Genomic DNA, 19,591 nt, shown 5'->3' with positions numbered 1-19,591 from the left:
TGCTCTGTCCAGAAAGCTCTTGCAGGCTGTGTATTCCTCTGGGCACCTTTCCCTTGATGTCAACTCTCTTTCATTTCCAGGTGAAGCCCTTGGGGCAAAGTCCCCAGGTCAGACCTGTCTCTGCTGTGGGTGTGGGGCCATCAAGGAAGGCCACTGGCCCAGTTCCTCCCAGGAAGGCAGGGTCAGCAGCTCCTGTTGCCCAGGTGGGGAAGTTGGAAGAGGACTCAGAGAGCAGCAGTGAGAAGGAGTTAGACGGTGAGGATGTGCTGACACCAGCCCAGGTGAGGCATGCTAGGTCTGCAAACCCTTGTCATGTGCTCTTAGTTGAAACCTGATCTGAGGCTGGTTGGGCAGGAAGAGTGAGTGAAGGCTCTGACTCCAGGATCCCTTGCCCCTCTGCTGCCTTCTGTTCCTCTTGAGTGAAACCTGCTGCAAGCCGCAAGTCAAAGCCTCTGCAGTTCAAGGTGGCCTGTACTTCTGTAACTAGTAGAGCCTCAAAGTAGCCCCATACTCTTGGCCAGCATGCAGTGATGTTCTAGTCAAAAAACCTTGGGAGGCTTGAACTGTAGCTAAGGGTACAATCTTTGCCATGGGGTGGAAGAGAAAGAGAAGCTATCTCTTTTCCAAAGGGGTTTTTTCTCCCTGGTTGCAGAGGGCTGTGGGGCTCTGTTCAGGAAACACTCTAGTTTGGGCTCAGACGTTCATGGAAATGTTGACCTGGACTGGTGGAAGTGGCCAGTAGTGGCAACTGACATTGTTGACTTTAGGAAAGTGGCAGCTATGACAGTTAAGAGAGAGAGTCCCTATCTGTTTCTGCAAACCACACACAGTCTTGTAAAAATGTACCCTCCTGACAGCTACATCTTTGTTTTTCTTTTTCTTCTTCTATTTTTTGTTTTGAACATATGTGGTATACAAGTGTGTTAGTGAGTGCACATGTACAGAAGTTGATGTCAGGTGTGTTTTTGTGGGGTGCATGTGCACTTTCATGTGCTGTTTGGTGTACCCACATGTGTTAGCAGAGGGGAACATCAGGTGTCCTCTCTTGCTTTACTTCCCATTACTGTTCTTATTTGAGTTGGAGTCTCTTACTCATTCTGGAGCTTGTTGCTTCCCCTCTTCCCCCACAGCCCATGAGCTACAGTCTGCTCCCCACAGAGATGGGGTTACAGACATGCATCACCATGCCCAGCTATTTATGTTTGCCCTCATGCTTGTATAGGAAGTACTCTTAACCACTGAGCCATGTCTCTGGCCCTTCACGTTCCCCTGTTCAGACAGAATCTGTCACAGAACCCAGAGCATACTGGTTGGGCTAGATAGGCTAGCCAGCTTGCCCTAGGGATCCACCTGTCTCTGCTTCCCCACTTCTGGGATTATGGGTTCACAACACCATGCCCAGAATTTTACATGGGTGATGAGGCTCTGAACTTAGGTCCTCATGCTTGCATTGCAGGCCCTTTATCGATTGAGACATCCTTAGATTTTCCATTTCTTTTTAAAAAAAAACGAAACAAAACTTTTTAAAAAAATTTATTTATTTGAGAGCTACAGACACAGAGAGAAAGACAGATAGAGGGAGAGAGAATGAGCGCGCCAGGGCTTCCAGCCTCTGCAAATGAACTCCAGACACGTGCGCCCCCTTGTGCATCTGGCTAATGTGGGACCTGGGGAACCGAGCCTCGAACCAGGGTCCTTAGGCTTCACAGGCAAGCGCTTAACCACTAAGCCATCTCTCCAGCCCAGATTTTCCATTTCTTAAGCCAGAGACCCTATCCCAGGCTGACCTCCATCCCTTTTAGATTTCATTCTCCTATAGATAAGCACCAGGAACTGAGTTGGATGGGGATATATATATGGCTCAGTGGTAAAGTATGTGCCTTAGCATATTCTACACAAACAACAGCAGCGTTAAGACCTCTTTGCTCAGTTCTGTCTTTGGTACACAAACCAAAAGACTTTGAGGATGGAAAAGACTGGTCCTGCCCTCCCAAGAACCTCCAGGCTAGGGTGAGACAGGACTGGATCATCCTAGAACAATTGGGTAGCGCTCTATCAGAGAGTTTGGAGAGCAGGTCTGTAAGTCAGAAGAGGGATGATTGAGCTGAGGCTGAAGGAAGACCAGCCCATTATCAAGCACAGAGGCACACCTAGGAGCGGCATGAAGGTGCAGGCTGCGTGCTACTGGGTGGTTCTTACTGGCAGTACTCAGAGGCCCAACTCCTGGCTAAGCCATAGGCCATATCCTATCCTAAGCGGTTTGCTTCTCAAGGTTTTAGTGAGGCACTATAGTCAAGACATTCCCAGCAGCAGAAGAAGCCCAAATTCCAAAGGGCTGACACACCCAGGGGTCTGATTGTCTGGAAGAGCATAACCCAAGATTAGGTTGCTGTAAAGGTGGTCCCTTCCACTGATAACCTGGATTTCCATCTCTTGGCCCTAGCAGCTTCATGATCAGAGCAGGGCTACAGGGTCTCTATAAAGAATTTCACCAGCTGAATTCTCTCATTTTCTCATCCAGGTGGGGGCTTCTACGACTCCCTAGCCACTGATGAGCCTATGGCATCCATGACCTGAGGATGCAGTAGGTGCCACCAGAACAGAATCAGGGTTCTGTGAGCAAATCAGATGTGAGGGTGGTGCTGTTGTGGATGTAGCCAACAGGATTCATTGTAGTTGCTTGGTTTTTTGTTTGTTTGTTTGTTTGTTTGTTTTAAAGGGAAAATGCCACATATAGGACAGGAATCTTCCAGTTTCTTTTGAAAAACTAGCAGCCTGTTTGCTGTGTGATCAAAGTTGTGGGAGTTGAAGAGCTAGTTTCTGCCCTTCCTGTGCCTCTCCTGGGTTGGCATTGTTACCAGCTTCTCCTCATTGCTTTCCAAGTCTTCCTCTGGCCATGGATTACTGGACCATTGAACCAGTATTTGCAGTGCACATGCAGAAAGGCCATACCATACACCCTAGAGAGCCAGAGTGCAAGGGTTACTGCTCATAGCTATGTTTTCTCCTCCAAAGGATGGCACCCTCCAAACATCCAGAAGCAAGGCACTGGCTCCAGCTTCCCCAGAAAAGAATGCACAAGGATCCTCAGAGAACAGCGATGATGAGCTGCCATCCTGCCAGGTAGGCCATACCTCTGAAGGCTCTGCTAGTTGGGCCTGGCCTGTGGTTCTCCAGGGAGAGGGCAGGTCTTCCCATGGGAACATTCACCATACACAAACAACTCTTTAGTCTCAAAGCTCTTTCCACTTTTCTGACACATTGTTGTCTGCATGTGAACAGACCATACAGCATTATGAGACACTTAGGCTTCAGAACCAGCCATTTCATGTCCTAGTCTGGTTCCATACCTCCAGCTCCCCAAAAGAGCCCTGAAGGAAGATAACTCCCACTTGAAGGAGAGGAACAGAACTGAGAGACCTTCCTCAGTGGCCTTTAGAGGTGTTAGACCCCTGCCTGGCCATCTCCCTAGCCCCCTCTGGGCATTTGCCTTCAGCTCTGTGCAACCTTTCTGAGAAACCTCCCTTGTTCCAGGAGGACGCTGCACAGTTAGAAAGGAGGGGCTGCCTTGCCTTTCTTTTGGGGGTAGGTAAGATAATTAAAATGAACATGTCAGAACTGAACCAACCATTAAATCAGTACATTCGTCCTAAAGATTCTGGAGTCCCTATTTACTTGCTTATTTAAGAGCAATAGACAGAAAGAGGGAGAGGGAGAGGGAGAGAGAGAGAGAATGGGTGTGCCAGGGCCTCCAGCTACTGCAAACAAACTCCAGATGCATGCACCCCTTGTGCATCTGGCAAACGTGGGTCCTGAGGAATTGAGCCTCAAACTGGGGTCCTTAGGCTTCACAGGCAAGTGTTTAACTGCTAAGCCATCTCTCTAGCCTGTTATGTTTTTTTAAGCCAGCAGTTTTTAATTTCCTAGGAGGATTCAGGAAAGGGGCCACAGCCTGGCAAGCTGTAGCTTTGCCTCATTGTAGGACATTTAGCTCCTTGGTCCCTGTTGCAGTCAGGTTCGCATTGCTGGTAGAAATCACCCAACCAAGAGCACCTTGTGGGAGACAAGAGGGTTTATTTTGGCTTATAGTCTCGAGGGAGAAGCTCCATGATGACAGGGAAAAGGATGGCATGAGCAGAGGGTAGACAAATAGCAACAGGAGAATGTGCCAAACACTGCCATGGGGAAGCTGGCTATAACACTCATAAGACCGTCCCAACTAATACAGTGTGTCCAGGAAGCGTTAATTCCCAAATCTCCATCAGCTGGGAGCCTAGCATTCAGAACACCTAAGTTTATGGGAGACACCTGAATCAAACCACCACACTCCCCTACTCCTTGTAGTTACTGTCACTACACATTTATGGATTATCTTGCTATTGACAAGTTTTGCTGTTTTTCTTTTTTCAGACAGGGTCTTGCTATGCAGTCCAGACTGTTTTCAAACTTGATCCTCTTGCCTCAGCCTCCCAATTTGTTTTCCTTACTAGCTCGTCAATGGAGTAAAGGGATGAGTGCCAGTATAGTGAGCCCCAGTGTGAGAAGGCAGGGGTGGGGACTGACTCTGATCTCAGGCCATGCTCTGTGACTCAGCATACATGTTGGTTGTAGTCTACTGGGGTCTAGGGTAGATATCAAATTAGGAAGGAAATGAGTGCATGAGGTAGTACAGGCATTAAGTAGTATGGCTGATTATTCCATGGTATAGACATGCATCATAACCTATCATACATCATAGGCATTTTTTACCTACCACTTAAATTGTTTCAAAAGTTCCTTCATCTGTCACTTTGCCAAAACAGAGAGTTAGGTCCTGCCCTCACAGTTTCAGATTGAATCAGACAGTGCAGGCAGATAGTGAAAATCTAAATGGGTGGGACTAGAAGGCTGTCCAGCCCAGTCCCTAGACAACTAACTTCTGATCTTGGATCTGGAACCACTTTGCTCATCTCCCTGGGTTAGGTTGCTTGCCCTCTTAGCCTTAGTCTTCCAAATCTCAAGACTCCCTGTCACATATCCCCAAAGAGGAGATGTTCTGAGTCCCCCAGATCCCCTTAGGTGGGACTGGCCCAGGACCTGTTAACTAGTTCACAGGTAAATTTTGTTCTGTTTTTATGGTACTGGGGATGGAGCCCAGTACCTCACAAATGCTGGGGATATGCCCTACCTCTGAGCTCTCTAAAGCAATTTGGAGAGAGGTTCTTGGTGATTGCCTCCTGCTGGGGTCAGCAGCCTGGGCTTCAACCTAAAGTACTCTGCCCAAGACTTGTTATAATAAGCCTGGTTGAGTCAGGAGGCAGTGAGTACTGCCCACTTGTTTGGTTCTTAGACATGAAGCTTATAGGTGGAAAGGGTGTCAACATACCTCCTCTGGTTCCTTAGTGCTTTGCAGGATGCCACAGTAAGCTATGGGGGTGGAGATGCTTGCCTGCTCCTACTGCTGAGTTCCTGGTGCCCTGTAAGTGTTCAGATTTGCCATTTCCTGGTGTTGAGCACACCCAGACAGAAATTATTGATAGCCCTTTTAACAGATGGGAAATAGGCTCAAGAAGTTCAGGAAGTTGACCTTATAGGTCATGGCAAGGGTGGGTAGAAGCAGGCCTTTCCCACATTCTGAGACTGCCTTTGTAAGGATAGATCTACTCACTGTCCCATAGCCAGACTGCCCTCCCCATCCAGGCTCGGTACCACCTCTTTTACCACCCTGCAGCCAGGATGGGGTGGTGTGGGCATGTGGAACTGGAGGAGGTTGTGCTGCTGGACTGCTTTTAACATCCTGAGATGCTATTGTTTGCTGCAGTGGGTTTTCTGCTTCTCTTGGTCTCCGACAATCTGTTCCTCTGTCTTTTCACATATATATAGATTCCCCTTCCTCCACCACAAGACTTCTCCCACTTTCCAGCTTTCTCCTTTTCATCATGTGGGAAGGAAGGCTTTGGAAGTAGCAGATCAGAGAAACTGCAGGGGAGGCTGTTTGGCAGGGGAAGAAAGGGCTTGAGCCCAGCAGAGCTTTTACTCTCAGTGGACACTGTTCTGCTATGCTTCTGACATTACTTCTCTTAGGCAGCAGGAAGGAGGTGGTGGACAGAGACCTAGACTGCCCCTCCCTGGGCCTCAGGTACCCTCCTCTACCTGAATCTCATTGCTGGCTAGAGCACAAATAGCCCTCAAAGCAGTTCTTATATTTGGAGACTAGAAAGTAGTCTTCAGCTCCCTGGCCTCTGGTTACATGCCCTCATCAGCTAGGGTCTTTGGAAGGAAATAGACCTCGAACTCCCTGGTTACAGTAGCACATTCAGGGAGATGTGGTTTACTGCAAGACTGGCCTGCCCAACGCTGTGGCCTGCTGCCTACTTACTATCTTAGTGGGAAGTGCAAAGCAGGCCCAAGGTGAAATAATGAAGGTAGGCATGGTGGTATATGTCTGCAATCTCAGTACTTAGGAGTCTGAAGAATGTGAGTTTAAGAGTTTAAGGCCAGCGGGGGCTATACAATGAGATCCTGTCTCAAAATTAAAAAAATAAATAAATAAATAAATAAAAATAAGAATAAACACCCCAAACTCCATCCCCAGTGTTGGCAGTCATTTTCCAGAGTAGGCTCTCTTCATTCACACTTTCACTTGTGTCCCAGTACACCTTGTTGACTTTGAAGCTGGTCTCAGGCCTGTCTTCTCATCCTTTTTTTTTAAGTGTTTTTTTTTTTTTTTAATTGAAACCTAACAAATTGTCTAGTTACATTTCCCCACAAAGTCACAGACTGAGTAATAACTAAGTCTCTAGGCAACATATTCAAAGCTGTGATTAAAAATTTAAAAAAAATCCACCCCCCAAAAAATAAGGAAAGAAAAACCAAACCCCAGTCCTCAGGTTCAATGAAGAGAACCCAGCTACACATGAGCTAATCAAGAGCAGTGTTCTGCTTGGCTCAGGAGGCTGGAGACATCCTAACAACTCCAGTCAGTATTAACTTCAAGTTGCTTGCTTCCAGTTTCCAACTCTTGAATAAAGATCCTAGGTTTTCTATTATAAAACCCCTTTCATAAGTTGTTTTATTTACAATGGCAACTCTGAAAAGTTCACTGAAATTAACTGGACAATAAACTAGGCAGAATTCGCTTTATGGAAGACAGAAAAAGCCCAAGATGCCACTCTTCAGAAAACCTATAGCTCAGTTTTATTGAGAGTAAAGAAGGACAACTTTCGCTCACACTTAAAGAACTTTGCCTTTAACTTGGAATCTTTACTCAGACTACACATGCAAGGAGGACACTATTATGCTAATACAATTGATTTGCTGCTGCATTTCCCTGATGTTTGTCTAATATTAACATTATAAACAGGGCAGTGTATTTGAAACAATCCTTATAGTGTTAACAGTGTCAGGCACAAACTTTTATTTCTCTTCACACCACTGGTTCTCTTTGTGCACCTGGGCCTCTTACTCTTCCGTAAAGTTATTTTTGATATTGAAGGTTTTGTGGATCTCCTCAGGAGTCTTCCCCTTAATCATATTGGCAACAGTCTTGCATGTAACATCCAGCAAACCTTTGATGTCTAAGTAGTTTGCAGCCAGAATAAGTTCAAAAAGTGTTCCTTGGTCAACTTTCAGGAATTCTTGGTCCCACACAGGGATATCATCTGTCCACCTCTCTTTGTTCTTGTCATCATCAGGAGGAGGAGGGTCGTCCTTATGGTGGGTGCACCACTGAATGACCTTTTTTAGTATTGCTGCATTAACATTAGGTAGGGGAACTGGGTCATCATCTCCTTCATCATCCATTCCCAAATCTTCCAACATGGTTTTGATGGTCACAGACTGCTTGGCAATTTCTACATCAGCTTCAAATATCTCTTCATCAGAACTTTGCAACTTAATTGAAGGCATGGTGTTGGGGGTCAGCACTGCGGGCCGGAGGCCGATGGGAACAGTGAGGCATCTGCACGTGGGAGAAAAAGACAGAAGACAAGGCCCCTGTCTTCTTGTCTTTCAGGATTTTAGTGGGCATTGCAGAATAAGAATCGTTCTTTTTCCTTTCTCTTTCTCCATTATTTATTTATTTGAGTGGGGTGGGGGCACAGATAAGAGACAGGTAGAAATACAATGGGCATACCAGGGCCTCTAGCCACTGCAAACAAACTTCAGACACATGTGCCACCTTCTGCATCTGGCTGTGTATGGGTACTGGGGAATCAAATCTGGGTCCTTTAGCTTTGAAGCAGGCACCTTAATCACTGAGCAAACTCTCCAGCCTCTTTTTTTGGAAATTAGCCAGCTAGCCAGTTGTGGGAAATGCTTTCTTTGATTGTTTTATTCAAAGTAGGGATTCACTTTAGCCCAGGCTGACCTGGAACTCACTCTGTTTTTCTAGGCTGGCCTTGAACTCACTTATCTCTGTCTCCTAAGTGTTGTGATTAAAGGCATGTGGTACCATACCTGGCCTGGGAAATACTTCTTAGAGCCCCCCACCCACCCACTCAGCAGGAGCCATCTCTGAAGTCACTAGAAGAAAGACCAATTAGACATTCTGGCCCTTGCCTGGCTTTCTTGCAGGTTGTGTAGCCTGGGCCCCTCTCATTTTGTCTCTGGACTGGGTTACCATGAGCTGTGAAGTGATGTTCTGGATGTTGGCAGGTGTCCAGGGTGGGAGTGGATTCAGAGAACCTACAGCACTCAGAATGACCCCTGACTAGCTGTCTCTACACACTTGCAACCTCTTGCTTTGCAAAGCCCTCCCCTAACCATCTTCCCTTTCTCTTGGCTGTACCTTTAATCACTTGAGGACTGTTTTATTTTTTTCAAGGTGATCAAGTTCCCCTCTGATTTTTTTTTTTTCACAAATGCACTTTTATTTATTAACTTTTCTTAAATCCTTGAAGGGTACAGCATCACACGTATTCTATGTCCAATGGCCTTGGCAGGAAGGTTGCTTCGGAATTTGGCTCGTACCATGCCACTGTTTCCATGGGCTCAAGTTACCTTTCCCCAGATGACTCTTGTTTTATTAGGTTTGCCACCAGGAGTCACTGTATTGTTTTTTGCTTTGTACACATAAGCACATCTCTTGCCCAGGTAGAGTTCAGTTTCATGTCGGGCATAAACACCTTCAATTTTAAGAAGCGCCGTGTGCTCTCTTTGGTTCCGGAGACCACGCTTATAGCCAGCAAAAATGGCCTTGCACCAGAGCCTCCCAGACATATTTATGCCTTTTAGAAGTCCTGTTCCCAGCAGGCTTGCACAGGGGCCAACATGGCAGAAAAGAGCTCCCCTCTGATTTTTTTTTTAAATTTTTTGTTTATTTTTATTTATTTGATAGTGACAGAGAGAGAAAGAGGCAGATAGGGAGAGAAGAGAGAGAGAATGGGCGTACCAGGGCCTCCAGCCACTGCAAACGAACTCCAGACGCTTGCGCCCTCATGTGCATCTGGCTAACGTGGGACCTGGGGAATCGAGCCTCAAACCGGATCCTTAGGCTTCACAGGCAAGCGCTTAACCGCTAAGCCATCTCTTCAGCCCTCCCCTCTGATTTTTATCAACCGTAATTGTTGTCCATTTGGCCCAGCTACTACTCTCACACAGGTCCAGGCCCAGGCTTCAGACAACACTGCCCAAAGCTCCTCCTCCGAGAGCGAGGATGAGGATGTGATTCCTGCCATGCAGTCCTCCACTTTTGGTGAGCATAGCCCCATGTTCAGTGTTGACAGTTCTGCTGAGCCTGCAAGGCTTGGCTGGAGGAGGCTATTGCCATATCTCTCTCCCCATTGAGGCTAGAAGGGAACAGGCACTGCCCAAGTGCCTTAGCAAGTCTTGAGCTCTGCATTGTTATGTTGATGAGGGCTGGCTCTGACTACTACTCCTGAAAGAATCAAGTCCAAGGCTTCTGTGTACCCGCTACAATCTTGGAGCAGGCAGTGGCTGGAAGCTGGCAGCACGAGGATCCTGTCTAATCTAAGGAAGAGCTCTGTAACATCTGACAGGCTGTGGAGCAGATTCTCAGGGTAGTAATGAGAATCCTGTTCCCAATGGCATATGAAAGTGGAATAAGTCACATTTTATACTTACTATCTTCCCCAATTACCTGTGTTTATACAGCAAAGCCCTCTACATGTGAAATTCAGTTATCTTCAGTGGTGTATTAGGGCATTGTGACATTTCTGTCATTAAGTATGACAAAATGGATGTGATGGAATATGTCTGTAATCCCAACACCCTGAAGATGGAGACAGGAGGATTAGATATTCAGGGTCATCCTCAAATGTATAACCAGTTTGAGGGCACTCTGTAATACATGAGACTGTCTCAAGAAAAATCATATATATATATTTGTGTGTATGTATGTATGTATGTATAAAATGAATCACAAACCACATGGCTTGCAACATGGTGCTGCGTTTCTTTAGGCAGTGCATAATGAGGATATGCAGGAGTCTCGTTGGGCTGTGATAAGTAGCTTTTCCCCATAACCTGCAGGACTAAGCCCAGGCAGTTCTTGCTGATTCTAATTGCAAAGTGTCTCTGGCACCAGTGTCCAGCATGTTGCTTATATAAGGAAAGTGTAAGAGGAAAGCAAAAAGAACACCGGACTTGATCTCTACAGACTATTTATTGACAGCAGCCTTCCCGTGGGATGAAGGCTGAAGCATTGAGCCAGGTTGGGGTTTAGACTTAGAAGGAGGATCCTAAAAAACAGACTGTACAGGTGCAGTAGATAAGGAACTTGTAGTTATTTGTGTCCTTGTTCAGAATAGGCTTTTTCAGCCAGGATTGTTTAAGGGAGGATAGATGTAGGCTAAGGGGGGACTACATCAATCAAGGAAGGTGTCAGACTTAATGAGGCCGAATACTTCCTGTTGTTTCTTTATTGTCTGTTCAAGCCTTAGGGATTGTTATTAACTGTTTAGTTTTCAGGGAAGGCTATTAAGCCTTCATCTATACTCTGGAAGGGTAAAAGAAACTGGGAGGAACTGGGGGTGAGTGGGACATTTTTGGGAGGATTTCATGGGCTGGAAAAGGGGTGGTAAACTCTTATACTGTTTCCTGTTGGGGGGATAGTAGGTCTCCTGGGGTATCCCATGCAGTCCTGTGGCAGTTGGATGTTCAGGGGCTGATAATTCAGTGGCCATGAGGGATTCAGTGACTGGCTATGAAGTGAAGGCATGTATATTGTCCAGGAGGAATTTAACGAGGCATCTCAGTGTGCAAGGAGCCAAAGAGGGTGAACATTGTCATAATCAGAGGAATAAAGTACATGTCAGAGACAGGATAGGTTTAACTTGAAGGGAGTAAAGATGTAAGATTTCTTAACTTACAGCAATAGATATCTTAGTTGGTCACAGAGAGAAGTCAGGTCTCATGTAGAAAAATAATATTATTGGCCATTAAAAAGTCTTAGTCACACAGGTGGTGGCTTTTGGGATTTTCAGCTTTTAGTTTTCCATTTGCCAAACTTCATTTTGCAGTCTGTGTACATAGTAGGCTATTATCCCACGTCAATCTTATGAACAGGCAAGGAAGCAGCTCTTCAGGAGAATGATAGTTATCAGAGCCATTAGGAAAGAAATGCCTAGATCATGTCAAATCTGTTAGCCAGTATAATCTGGTTATTATCCATGTATGAGTTTTTTGCATGTGACCTGACATTTACAGGTGACATGAACATAATATTTAAGGTAGAAAAATAATATAGGACATGGGTAAGGAAGGAGTTGTTAACTTGCATGGTAGGTTAGTTGGAATTATAGTGGAAATATAAAGATTTGGTTTAGGTAATGTAGGAAGTATAAGAGATTAGTATTGAAGCAATATTTGAAATATTTAAATTTAAATGTGCTAGAGATTAAGAAGTTAACTAATTTTGAAATTTAGGTTTGTAGGGTTTTTTGTGTGTAAGTCTTTAATATAGAAGGTTTAAGGTGTTTATTTGGTCAAAAAATCAGAGACTTATCTTTAGGAGAACTAATGAAAGCATGTTAGGCTGAATAGCTAGAACTTTTTTTTGGGGGGGGGGTTTCAAGGCAGGGTCTCAATCTAGCCCAAGCTGACCTGGAATTCACTATGGAGTCTAAGGGTGGCCTCGTACTCATAGCAATCCTCCCTCCTACCTCTGCCTCCCAAGTGCTGGGATTAAAGGCTTGCGTCACCATGCCCAGCTGAAAAGCTAAAACTTTGATTACTCTTGATAATTTGTTATTTATTTTATAAACATAATGAAATTTTTGAATAAAAACCATATATTTTTGTTGTTAAGTCATAAAGAGGTATCAAAACAAAAATTACAGGGTAAGACTTAAAAGAACTACTTCGGAGCAACAAAGAAAGTGAAAATGGAACTTGGCATTGGGCAGTATAGTATGAATTAATGAATGTGGTTAGGACAAGGAAAGAGAGAACAGTGAAAATGTACTGAATATTCTAGGGGAGTGAATCTGGTGTAATTTTGATTTTGGACAATGCCTAGGTAAAGAAACAATCGGTAAGATTTCTAAAGCCTGCTAGGTGCTTAAGAGTCATGCTCGCCATTGACGCTATCTCTGTCATCCTCTCCTTCTTCAGCTTCTTTTTCATCATCTTTGATCAATTCTAGCTGCTCTTCCCCGATCTTCATTATCATCATCATCCAGCAGATCTCCCTCCTCAGCAGAGTCGTCTGCACCTGCCTCAGACTCCATCTTCACGTTAGTCTCCTCTTTCTTCACAGAGGGGCTAGTCTGCTCCTCTTGAGACTTTTCATTCTTTACCTCTACTGGGGTTGATAAGGACAAGTCTGCTTGTTTGCTCTGTTCCTTTTCTATTTTTAACAAGCTTTCTAGTAGAGAATCCATTTTTTGCTTTTTTGGGGTAAATTCCTTTAATATCTTGAAAGTCATCTCCTTTTAACTTTCCAGACTTAGAAGAAGATCCCCGCTGTCCACTTTTAGAATTAAGGCCCCTTTTTCGGCTTCATGAGATGTTTCTGGATACATGTTAGCATTTAGAGGGTGCCACAGCACGAGCAATAGGAGGAGGAAGAACACGTGCTGGGTAACTGTACATCCTGTCATCATAATCACGTGGAAAGTCATAGTCCAAGACAAAGGAGGAGCTGAGGAGAGGGGACAGAGAAGGGCATTCTGGTGCTGACATCACCGCACATCTGTGCTGCAGATCATTTCCCAGCAGTCATCCTCCCATCCTCTCCTGCTATAGCAGCTCGGGCATTTCTCTCATTAACATACTGGACAAAGGCAAAGCCCTTATGAACAGAGCAGATGACGATTTTGACATACTTCCAGAAGATTGCCTTCACATCAGACTTCTTGACCACAAGAGTGTTGAAATTCCCAGTGACTACATGGGAATTCACAGAGCGAGGATCTGTCTTGTTGGTATTATTGCTAGCCATTTTCTTTGAAGATAAGGTTCTTCACAAAGCTGAAAAATGTAGCTGAAGATCAAAAAAAAAATCTCACTCAGCCGTGTGTGGTGTCACAGGCCTTTAATCCCAGCACTTGTGAGGCAGAGGTAGGAGGATCACCATGAGTTTGAGGCCAGCCTGAGACTACATAGTGAATTCCAGGTCAGCCTGGGTAGAGTGACACCCTACCTTGAAAAACCAGAAAAAAGAATTCTCACTCAAGCAAAGTTGACTAACAAATATTTCAGGTGATTTTTAACCTGAGTGCAGGAGACGAGATTCAACCCTGAATCTCCCACTTGGGGCTCCTACATGAAGCAGATTGGGCAGGCCAGAGATACACCTGAAATTATGTTTTATATAATTATATTGATTGTGTAATACAATGAAATAGATCATATATAATTAGGCTGAGTTTTATTTATTAGAATACATTTATAGTAAATAAATAAAAGTCTTACCCAATAGAAAGACATGTAAGAGTAGAACACTTAAACCTGCTGTTGTAAAATGGGTGAACTATGAAACAAAGTAAAGGCTTAGTTTTGATGTTTACATTACATTTAGATAGGGTTTAAGTAAATAAACAAAACTAGTTAAAATGTCTTGATCTTGTTAAGCTTGATATTGATGTATGAGAAGCTAAGGCTTACAGAACCGGCACCAGAGACAGAGTGGAGAATTCATTTATTTTACATCAGCGTGAGTTTAGGGGAATCTCTTCTAGAGCCTGAAAAAATGGTTAATTAGTAGAGAGATGTCTGTGACTGTGTTATGGAATTAAGAAGAAACACCAGATAATTTTAGTACTGCCCAGAAGCTGTAATACAAACTATGGCCTTGAAAAGTATAAAAACTACAATGTCAGTACAAAAGACTGTAGTATGGGGCATAATTAGCATGAAAGTTTATTACAGTTTTAAGACATAACTTTGGGCCACAGGCCTTTAACTTTTTTATCTTAATATGAGGTTTTATAAATAAATTTATCACCTTATTATAGAGAATTGTTTGAGCTATGTAAACAAGGCAAGAGAAATACAGGGAAACAGTTTTGTAGAAGGTAGGCGCATAATATCTAATAGCTATAAATACAGGAAAAACATGTCAAGTAAGACAGCATGAAGTTTTGGCATTTGTATATGGTAACATCTTTAATTAGTTTAGATGCCTGTGTGGGTATCAATTACCCCTCAAGCTGGAAGCAGAACAGCAGCATTTAAGATAATTTTTCTAGAGCAGGGAACATGTCAACATACCAGTATGCCTGTAAGCAATGAATTTAATGATACAAGGAATGAGATAATTAAGTAAAACCTTGACTGAGACTGATTATATAGTTTAAAAATTTAACATACATTAGAGACATTATGATAGACATAAAGTGATTTCTTCAACTACCTTTAGTCATTGAACCATTTTGGGCCATCCCAGTAGTCACCACCATCTGAAAAGAAAAGCTTCTCTAACCAAAAGTGAGAGTAGCATTAATAATATGAATGTGAATATTAAGTGTGGTGCTTTCAGGACACTTTGGTGAGAATAATCTATGCATTTATCCAGATAAGCGCAGGCCTTTTACCCCTAAGGTTCATGATATATATTTTTTTTTTTTTTTGGTTTTTCGAGGTAGGGTCTCACTCTGGTCCAGGCTGACCTGGAATTCACTCTGTCATCTCAGGGTGGCCTTGAACTCACGGTGATCCTCCTACCTCTGCCTCCCGAGTGCTGGGATTAAAGGCGTGTGCCACCACGCCCGGCAGGTTCATGATATTTTGATTAGGGTTTCAGAACTAGGCATGTATTCCCTCCCATCGAGCGGGCCTCCAGTCCAATTAGACAGCTGTTGGTTTACCCCAGAGGAGACATGTCACTATTGCACCTATTTGGTCATTTGGTCTGTCTGGCCAAATTTGAGGCTTCCAGTGTTCACTGTTTTCACAGATGATGACTTCTGTCTCCCATAGGGCTGCATGCTGTGCAGCTTTTCCCAGTTTTCAGTTGTCTGGTCTACAGGGAGGTTTTCAGGTTAGCACCAGCTTGATTTCTCAGTGACCTTGCTGCCCAGGCATGTGAAGTCTTCAGCAATAGGGTCTTACCATCTGTTACTCATGGTAAACCAAGGGACTTGACAGTAGCCTATAATGTTTTAGAGGCAACAGGGACCTCCTTGGCCAACAACTCACTGGAAGGTATCCCATCCCTGGCACTTAAAACTTTCTAGTAGCAATCAGTGGCTTCTGGATATGCCATTATCCAAAGAAGTAGGCTTTCATATGTTTTATTCAGAATATCTTGAATTTTTATTGACCCTCCCCCACCCTTCTCTTAATCTTTTCCTCTGGCCTCACTTATGCCATTCCATTACCTGTACTCTGTTCTTCTACTTACATATATACAATATCCCCTAAAGTCCTTTCCTCCCTCTCTTATAGCCTTTTTCTAGCTTACTGGCCTCTGTTACTGATTTTTGTTTCTAATTCACACACAAGTCTAAACATTTGTAGCTAGTATCTGATTTAGAGAGAACATGCAATGTTTGGTTCTCTTGTCCTGGGTTACCTCACTTAGCATAATCCTTTTCAGATCCATCCATTTCCCTACAAATATCATAATTTCATTTTCTTTACTGCTGAATAGAATTTCATTGTGTAAATGTTCCACATCCTTATTATCCATTCACCTGTGGAGGGACATCTAGGCTGGTTCCATTTTCTAGCTATTCTGAATAGAGCAGCAATAAACATGGTTGTGTATCTCTTAGGAAATAAGAAGAGTCATTAGGATATATGCCTAGGAGTGCTATAGCTGGTTCATATGGTAAATCTATTTTTAGTTGTCTCAAGAACCTCCTCACTGATTTCCACAATGGCTGTACCAGATTACATTCCCACCAACAGTGTAGAAGGGTTCCCCTTTTTCCGCCCCCTTGCCAACATTTGTTTTCTTGATGGTAGCTATTCTGAAGGAGTGAAATGGAATCTCAAAGTAGTTTTAATTTGCATTTCCTTGATGGCTAAGGATGTAGAACACTTTTTGGAAGTTTATATGCTGTCTGTATTTCTTCTTTTGAGAAGTCTCTATTTAGTTCCATAGCCTATTTTATAATTGGGTTGTTTAATTTCTTATTGTTCTGTTTTTTCAGGTTCTTTGTATATTCTGGATATTAATCCTGTGATAGATGTGTAGCTGGCAAAGACTTCTCCCTATCTGTATGTTTTCTCTTTGTTTATGTTTATGTTATGTTTATGTTTTGCTTGTGCAAAAGCTTTGTAATTGCATGATATCCCAGTGGTTTATTAGTGGTTTTGCTTCCTGAGCAATTGGGTTATATTCAGAAAGTCTTCACTTATGCCAATATGTTGAAGGGTTTCCTCTACCTTTTCCTGTAGCAGTTTCAGAGTTTCAGGTCTGATATTAAGGTCTGTGGTCCATTTGGACTTGGTTCTTGTGCGTAGAGAAAGACAAGGATCTATTTTCATCCTCCTACATATAGATATCCAGTTTTCCCAGCACCACTTGTTGAAGAGGCTGTCTTTTCTCTAGTAAGTATTATTGGCATTTTTGTCAAAAATCAGGTGGCTATAGCTGCTTAGATTAATGTCTGGATCCTCTGTTCTATTCCATTGTTCTGTGTCAGTCTTTGTGCCAGTACCATGCTGTTTTTGTTATTATGCCTTTGTAATAGTAGCCTAAAATTGTGTTAGGTTAATACTACCAGCCTTATTTTTATTGCTTAAAATTGTTCTAGCTATTCAGGTGTTTTGTGCTTCCAAATGAATTTTAGGATATTTTTTCTATTTCTATGAAGAATGCTATTGGAATTATAATGAGGATTGCATTAAATGTGTAGATTGCTTTTGGTAAGATTGACATTTTCACAATACTGATTCTTCCAATCCAAGAACATAGGGGATGTCTTTCCATTTCCTAGTGTCTTCTGCAATTTCTTGCTTGAGTGTTGTAAAATTCTCATTGTAGCACTCATTCACTTTCTTAGGTTTATTTCAAGGTACTTAATTTTTTTTGAGGCAGTGGTGAATGGGAGAGATTCCCTGATTTCATCCTCTGAATGTTTGTTGTTTAGTATATAGGGAAGCTACTCAATTTTCTGTGTTTATTTTGTATCCTGCTACATGGATATAAGTGTTTATCAGCTCTTAACAGTTTCCTGGTAGAGTCTTTAGGGTCATTTATGTATAGAGTCATATTATCTGCAAATAGTGATAATTTGATTTCTCTTCCTTTTCAATTTGTATCCCTTTTATGAGTGTCTCTTGCCTTATTGCTATAGCTAGGACTTCCAGTATGATATTAAATAATAGTGGGGACAGTGGACACCCTTGTTTGTTGCTGAATTTAGTGGGAAAACTTCAAGTTTTCCCCCATTTAGTATTATGTTGGCTGTAGATTTGTCATAAACAGCTTTTATTATGTTGAGATATATTCCTTCTACTCTCAGTTTCTGTAATACTTTTGCCATGAAGGATGTTGGATTTTGTTGAATGCCTTTTCTGCATCCATTTAGATCATCATGTGATTTTTGTCCTCCAGTTCATTTACATTATAGTATATTACATTTATTGATTTGTGTAGGTTGAACCATCCCTATGTCTCTGGGATAAAGCCCACTTGGTTGGGTGAATCTCATCTTTCTGATATGTTCTTATATTCTCTTTTGGAAAATCCCCTTGTTTGGTCTCTGCTTCTGCAGCTGGGTGCCTTGAGGGTGCACAGATCTGTGCAGATTGTGCCCGGGTCTGAAAGCGCTTTCGTGAGATTCTGGCCGGTTTCCTCCTTTCTGACAGACTTAGTCTCTCCTGCTTCTCTGCTGTGGCCAATAAAAACCTATACACTTTTGCTTTTTGGATGAAGAGTATTTTGCTGCAGTTTTGCTTAAATTCCTCCCTAGGCTGGATTGGTGTGACTCCTATGCAGCCATCTTACCTGGAAGCATGTTACACATTTGAAAGTCACTCTCTTCACAGAAAACATTTCCAGATATCATACATATACAAATGTGTCCTTTTCTCACATATACTCACACATATACTGACATATACTGACATCATACACATGCAAATGTGTATACAAAACAGACACCATACATATTCAAAAGCCTTTCTCTGCACATACATACACACAACACATAAACAGTGATCATGCACATTCAAATCTCTCCATACAGACACACATGTATACTGACATACATTTTCTTTTCAGTAGTCAGAATTTAACAGTAGGGAATATAGGTATAGCACAATTTAACTTTGAATCGAGACATGATTATATAAATAAATTTATCCACTTATTACAAAGCCTGAACAATTAAGGTGAGAAAAAATATGAAAAATGAAAACTTTTAAGGTCACCCATTTTATCACAGGCAACCCAAACCTTTTTCAGTTTAAGTCTTACAACCTTTTCATACCATTTTTATATCTTTTAAAATCTTACAACAGTCTTTTACTTTATAATGTCTTTTCTGATCAAAAGTACATCTCTTTTTGTGGAAGCAGGATTAAAATTTGGTATACAACTATGTCTATTGTTGTAAGCATGAACAAGCATGTTATCAAAACCACAGAGATTAATTATTTTAAATATATTGTATACCTGGTTTTATTAATGTAATATCATCTTAAAATATATGAGCATCATCCGGGCGTGGTGGCATGCACCTTTAATCCCAGCACTCGCGAGGCAGAGGTAGGAGGATTGCCATGAGTTCAAGGCCACCCTGAGATGACAGAGTTAATTCCAGGTCAGCCTGGACCAGAGTGAGACCCTACCTCGAAAAACCAAAAAAAAAAAAAAAAAATATATATATATATATATATATATATATATATATATATATATATACACACATATATATATACATACATACATATACACACACACACATATATACATATATATATATATACATACACACATACATATACATATACACACACACCAGAGCCAGGTGTGGTGGCACATGTCTTTAATCCTAGCACTCAGGAAGCAGAGATAGGAGGATCGCCATGAGTTTGAGGTCACCCTGAGACTGTACAGTGAATTCCAGGCCAGCCTGAACTAGAGTGAGACCCTACCTCGAAAAAACAAACAAAAAAATATATATATGAGCATCAGTACATTTAATGACCATAATTGGAACAATTGCTAACCATAAATTATAGTCATACATAAGGA

At 42.5% G+C, this 19,591-nt stretch overlaps 2 protein-coding genes and 2 pseudogenes across 10 annotated transcripts in view; 1 reads left to right on the top strand and 3 right to left on the bottom strand.

The window, feature by feature from the left end:
• The window catches only part of Tcof1 (treacle ribosome biogenesis factor 1), a 47,886-nt gene that overhangs the window by 16,198 nt on the left and 12,097 nt on the right, over positions 1-19,591 (top strand). For all 9 annotated transcript variants that reach the window (XM_045132173.1, XM_045132178.1, XM_045132177.1 and 6 more), the window contains 2 exons: positions 81-281; positions 3,016-3,123. In XM_045132173.1, coding sequence (XP_044988108.1) covers positions 81-281; positions 3,016-3,123 — 309 coding nt within the window. The remainder of the gene's footprint in view (positions 1-80; positions 282-3,015; positions 3,124-19,591) is intronic.
• LOC101594118 (S-phase kinase-associated protein 1-like) lies at positions 7,441-7,887 on the bottom strand. The gene has a single exon (XM_045132180.1). The coding sequence runs from the start codon at positions 7,885-7,887 to the stop codon at positions 7,441-7,443; it is 447 nt and encodes a 148-aa protein (XP_044988115.1).
• Positions 8,849-9,241, bottom strand: LOC123454080 (annotated as a pseudogene).
• Positions 12,437-13,381, bottom strand: LOC101593828 (annotated as a pseudogene).

The sequence above is a fragment of the Jaculus jaculus genome, chromosome 13 (assembly GCF_020740685.1).
Source record: "Jaculus jaculus isolate mJacJac1 chromosome 13, mJacJac1.mat.Y.cur, whole genome shotgun sequence".
NCBI classification, from domain to species: domain Eukaryota; kingdom Metazoa; phylum Chordata; class Mammalia; order Rodentia; family Dipodidae; genus Jaculus; species Jaculus jaculus.
The sequence above is the reverse complement of the archived record's forward strand: the minus strand, read 5'-3'. Positions and strand labels throughout refer to the sequence as shown.

Coding starts and splice junctions, on each gene's coding strand:
- LOC101594118 (XM_045132180.1), bottom strand. CDS start 7,887: ATGCCTTCAATTAAGTTGCAAAGTTCTGATGAAGAGATATTTGAAGCT.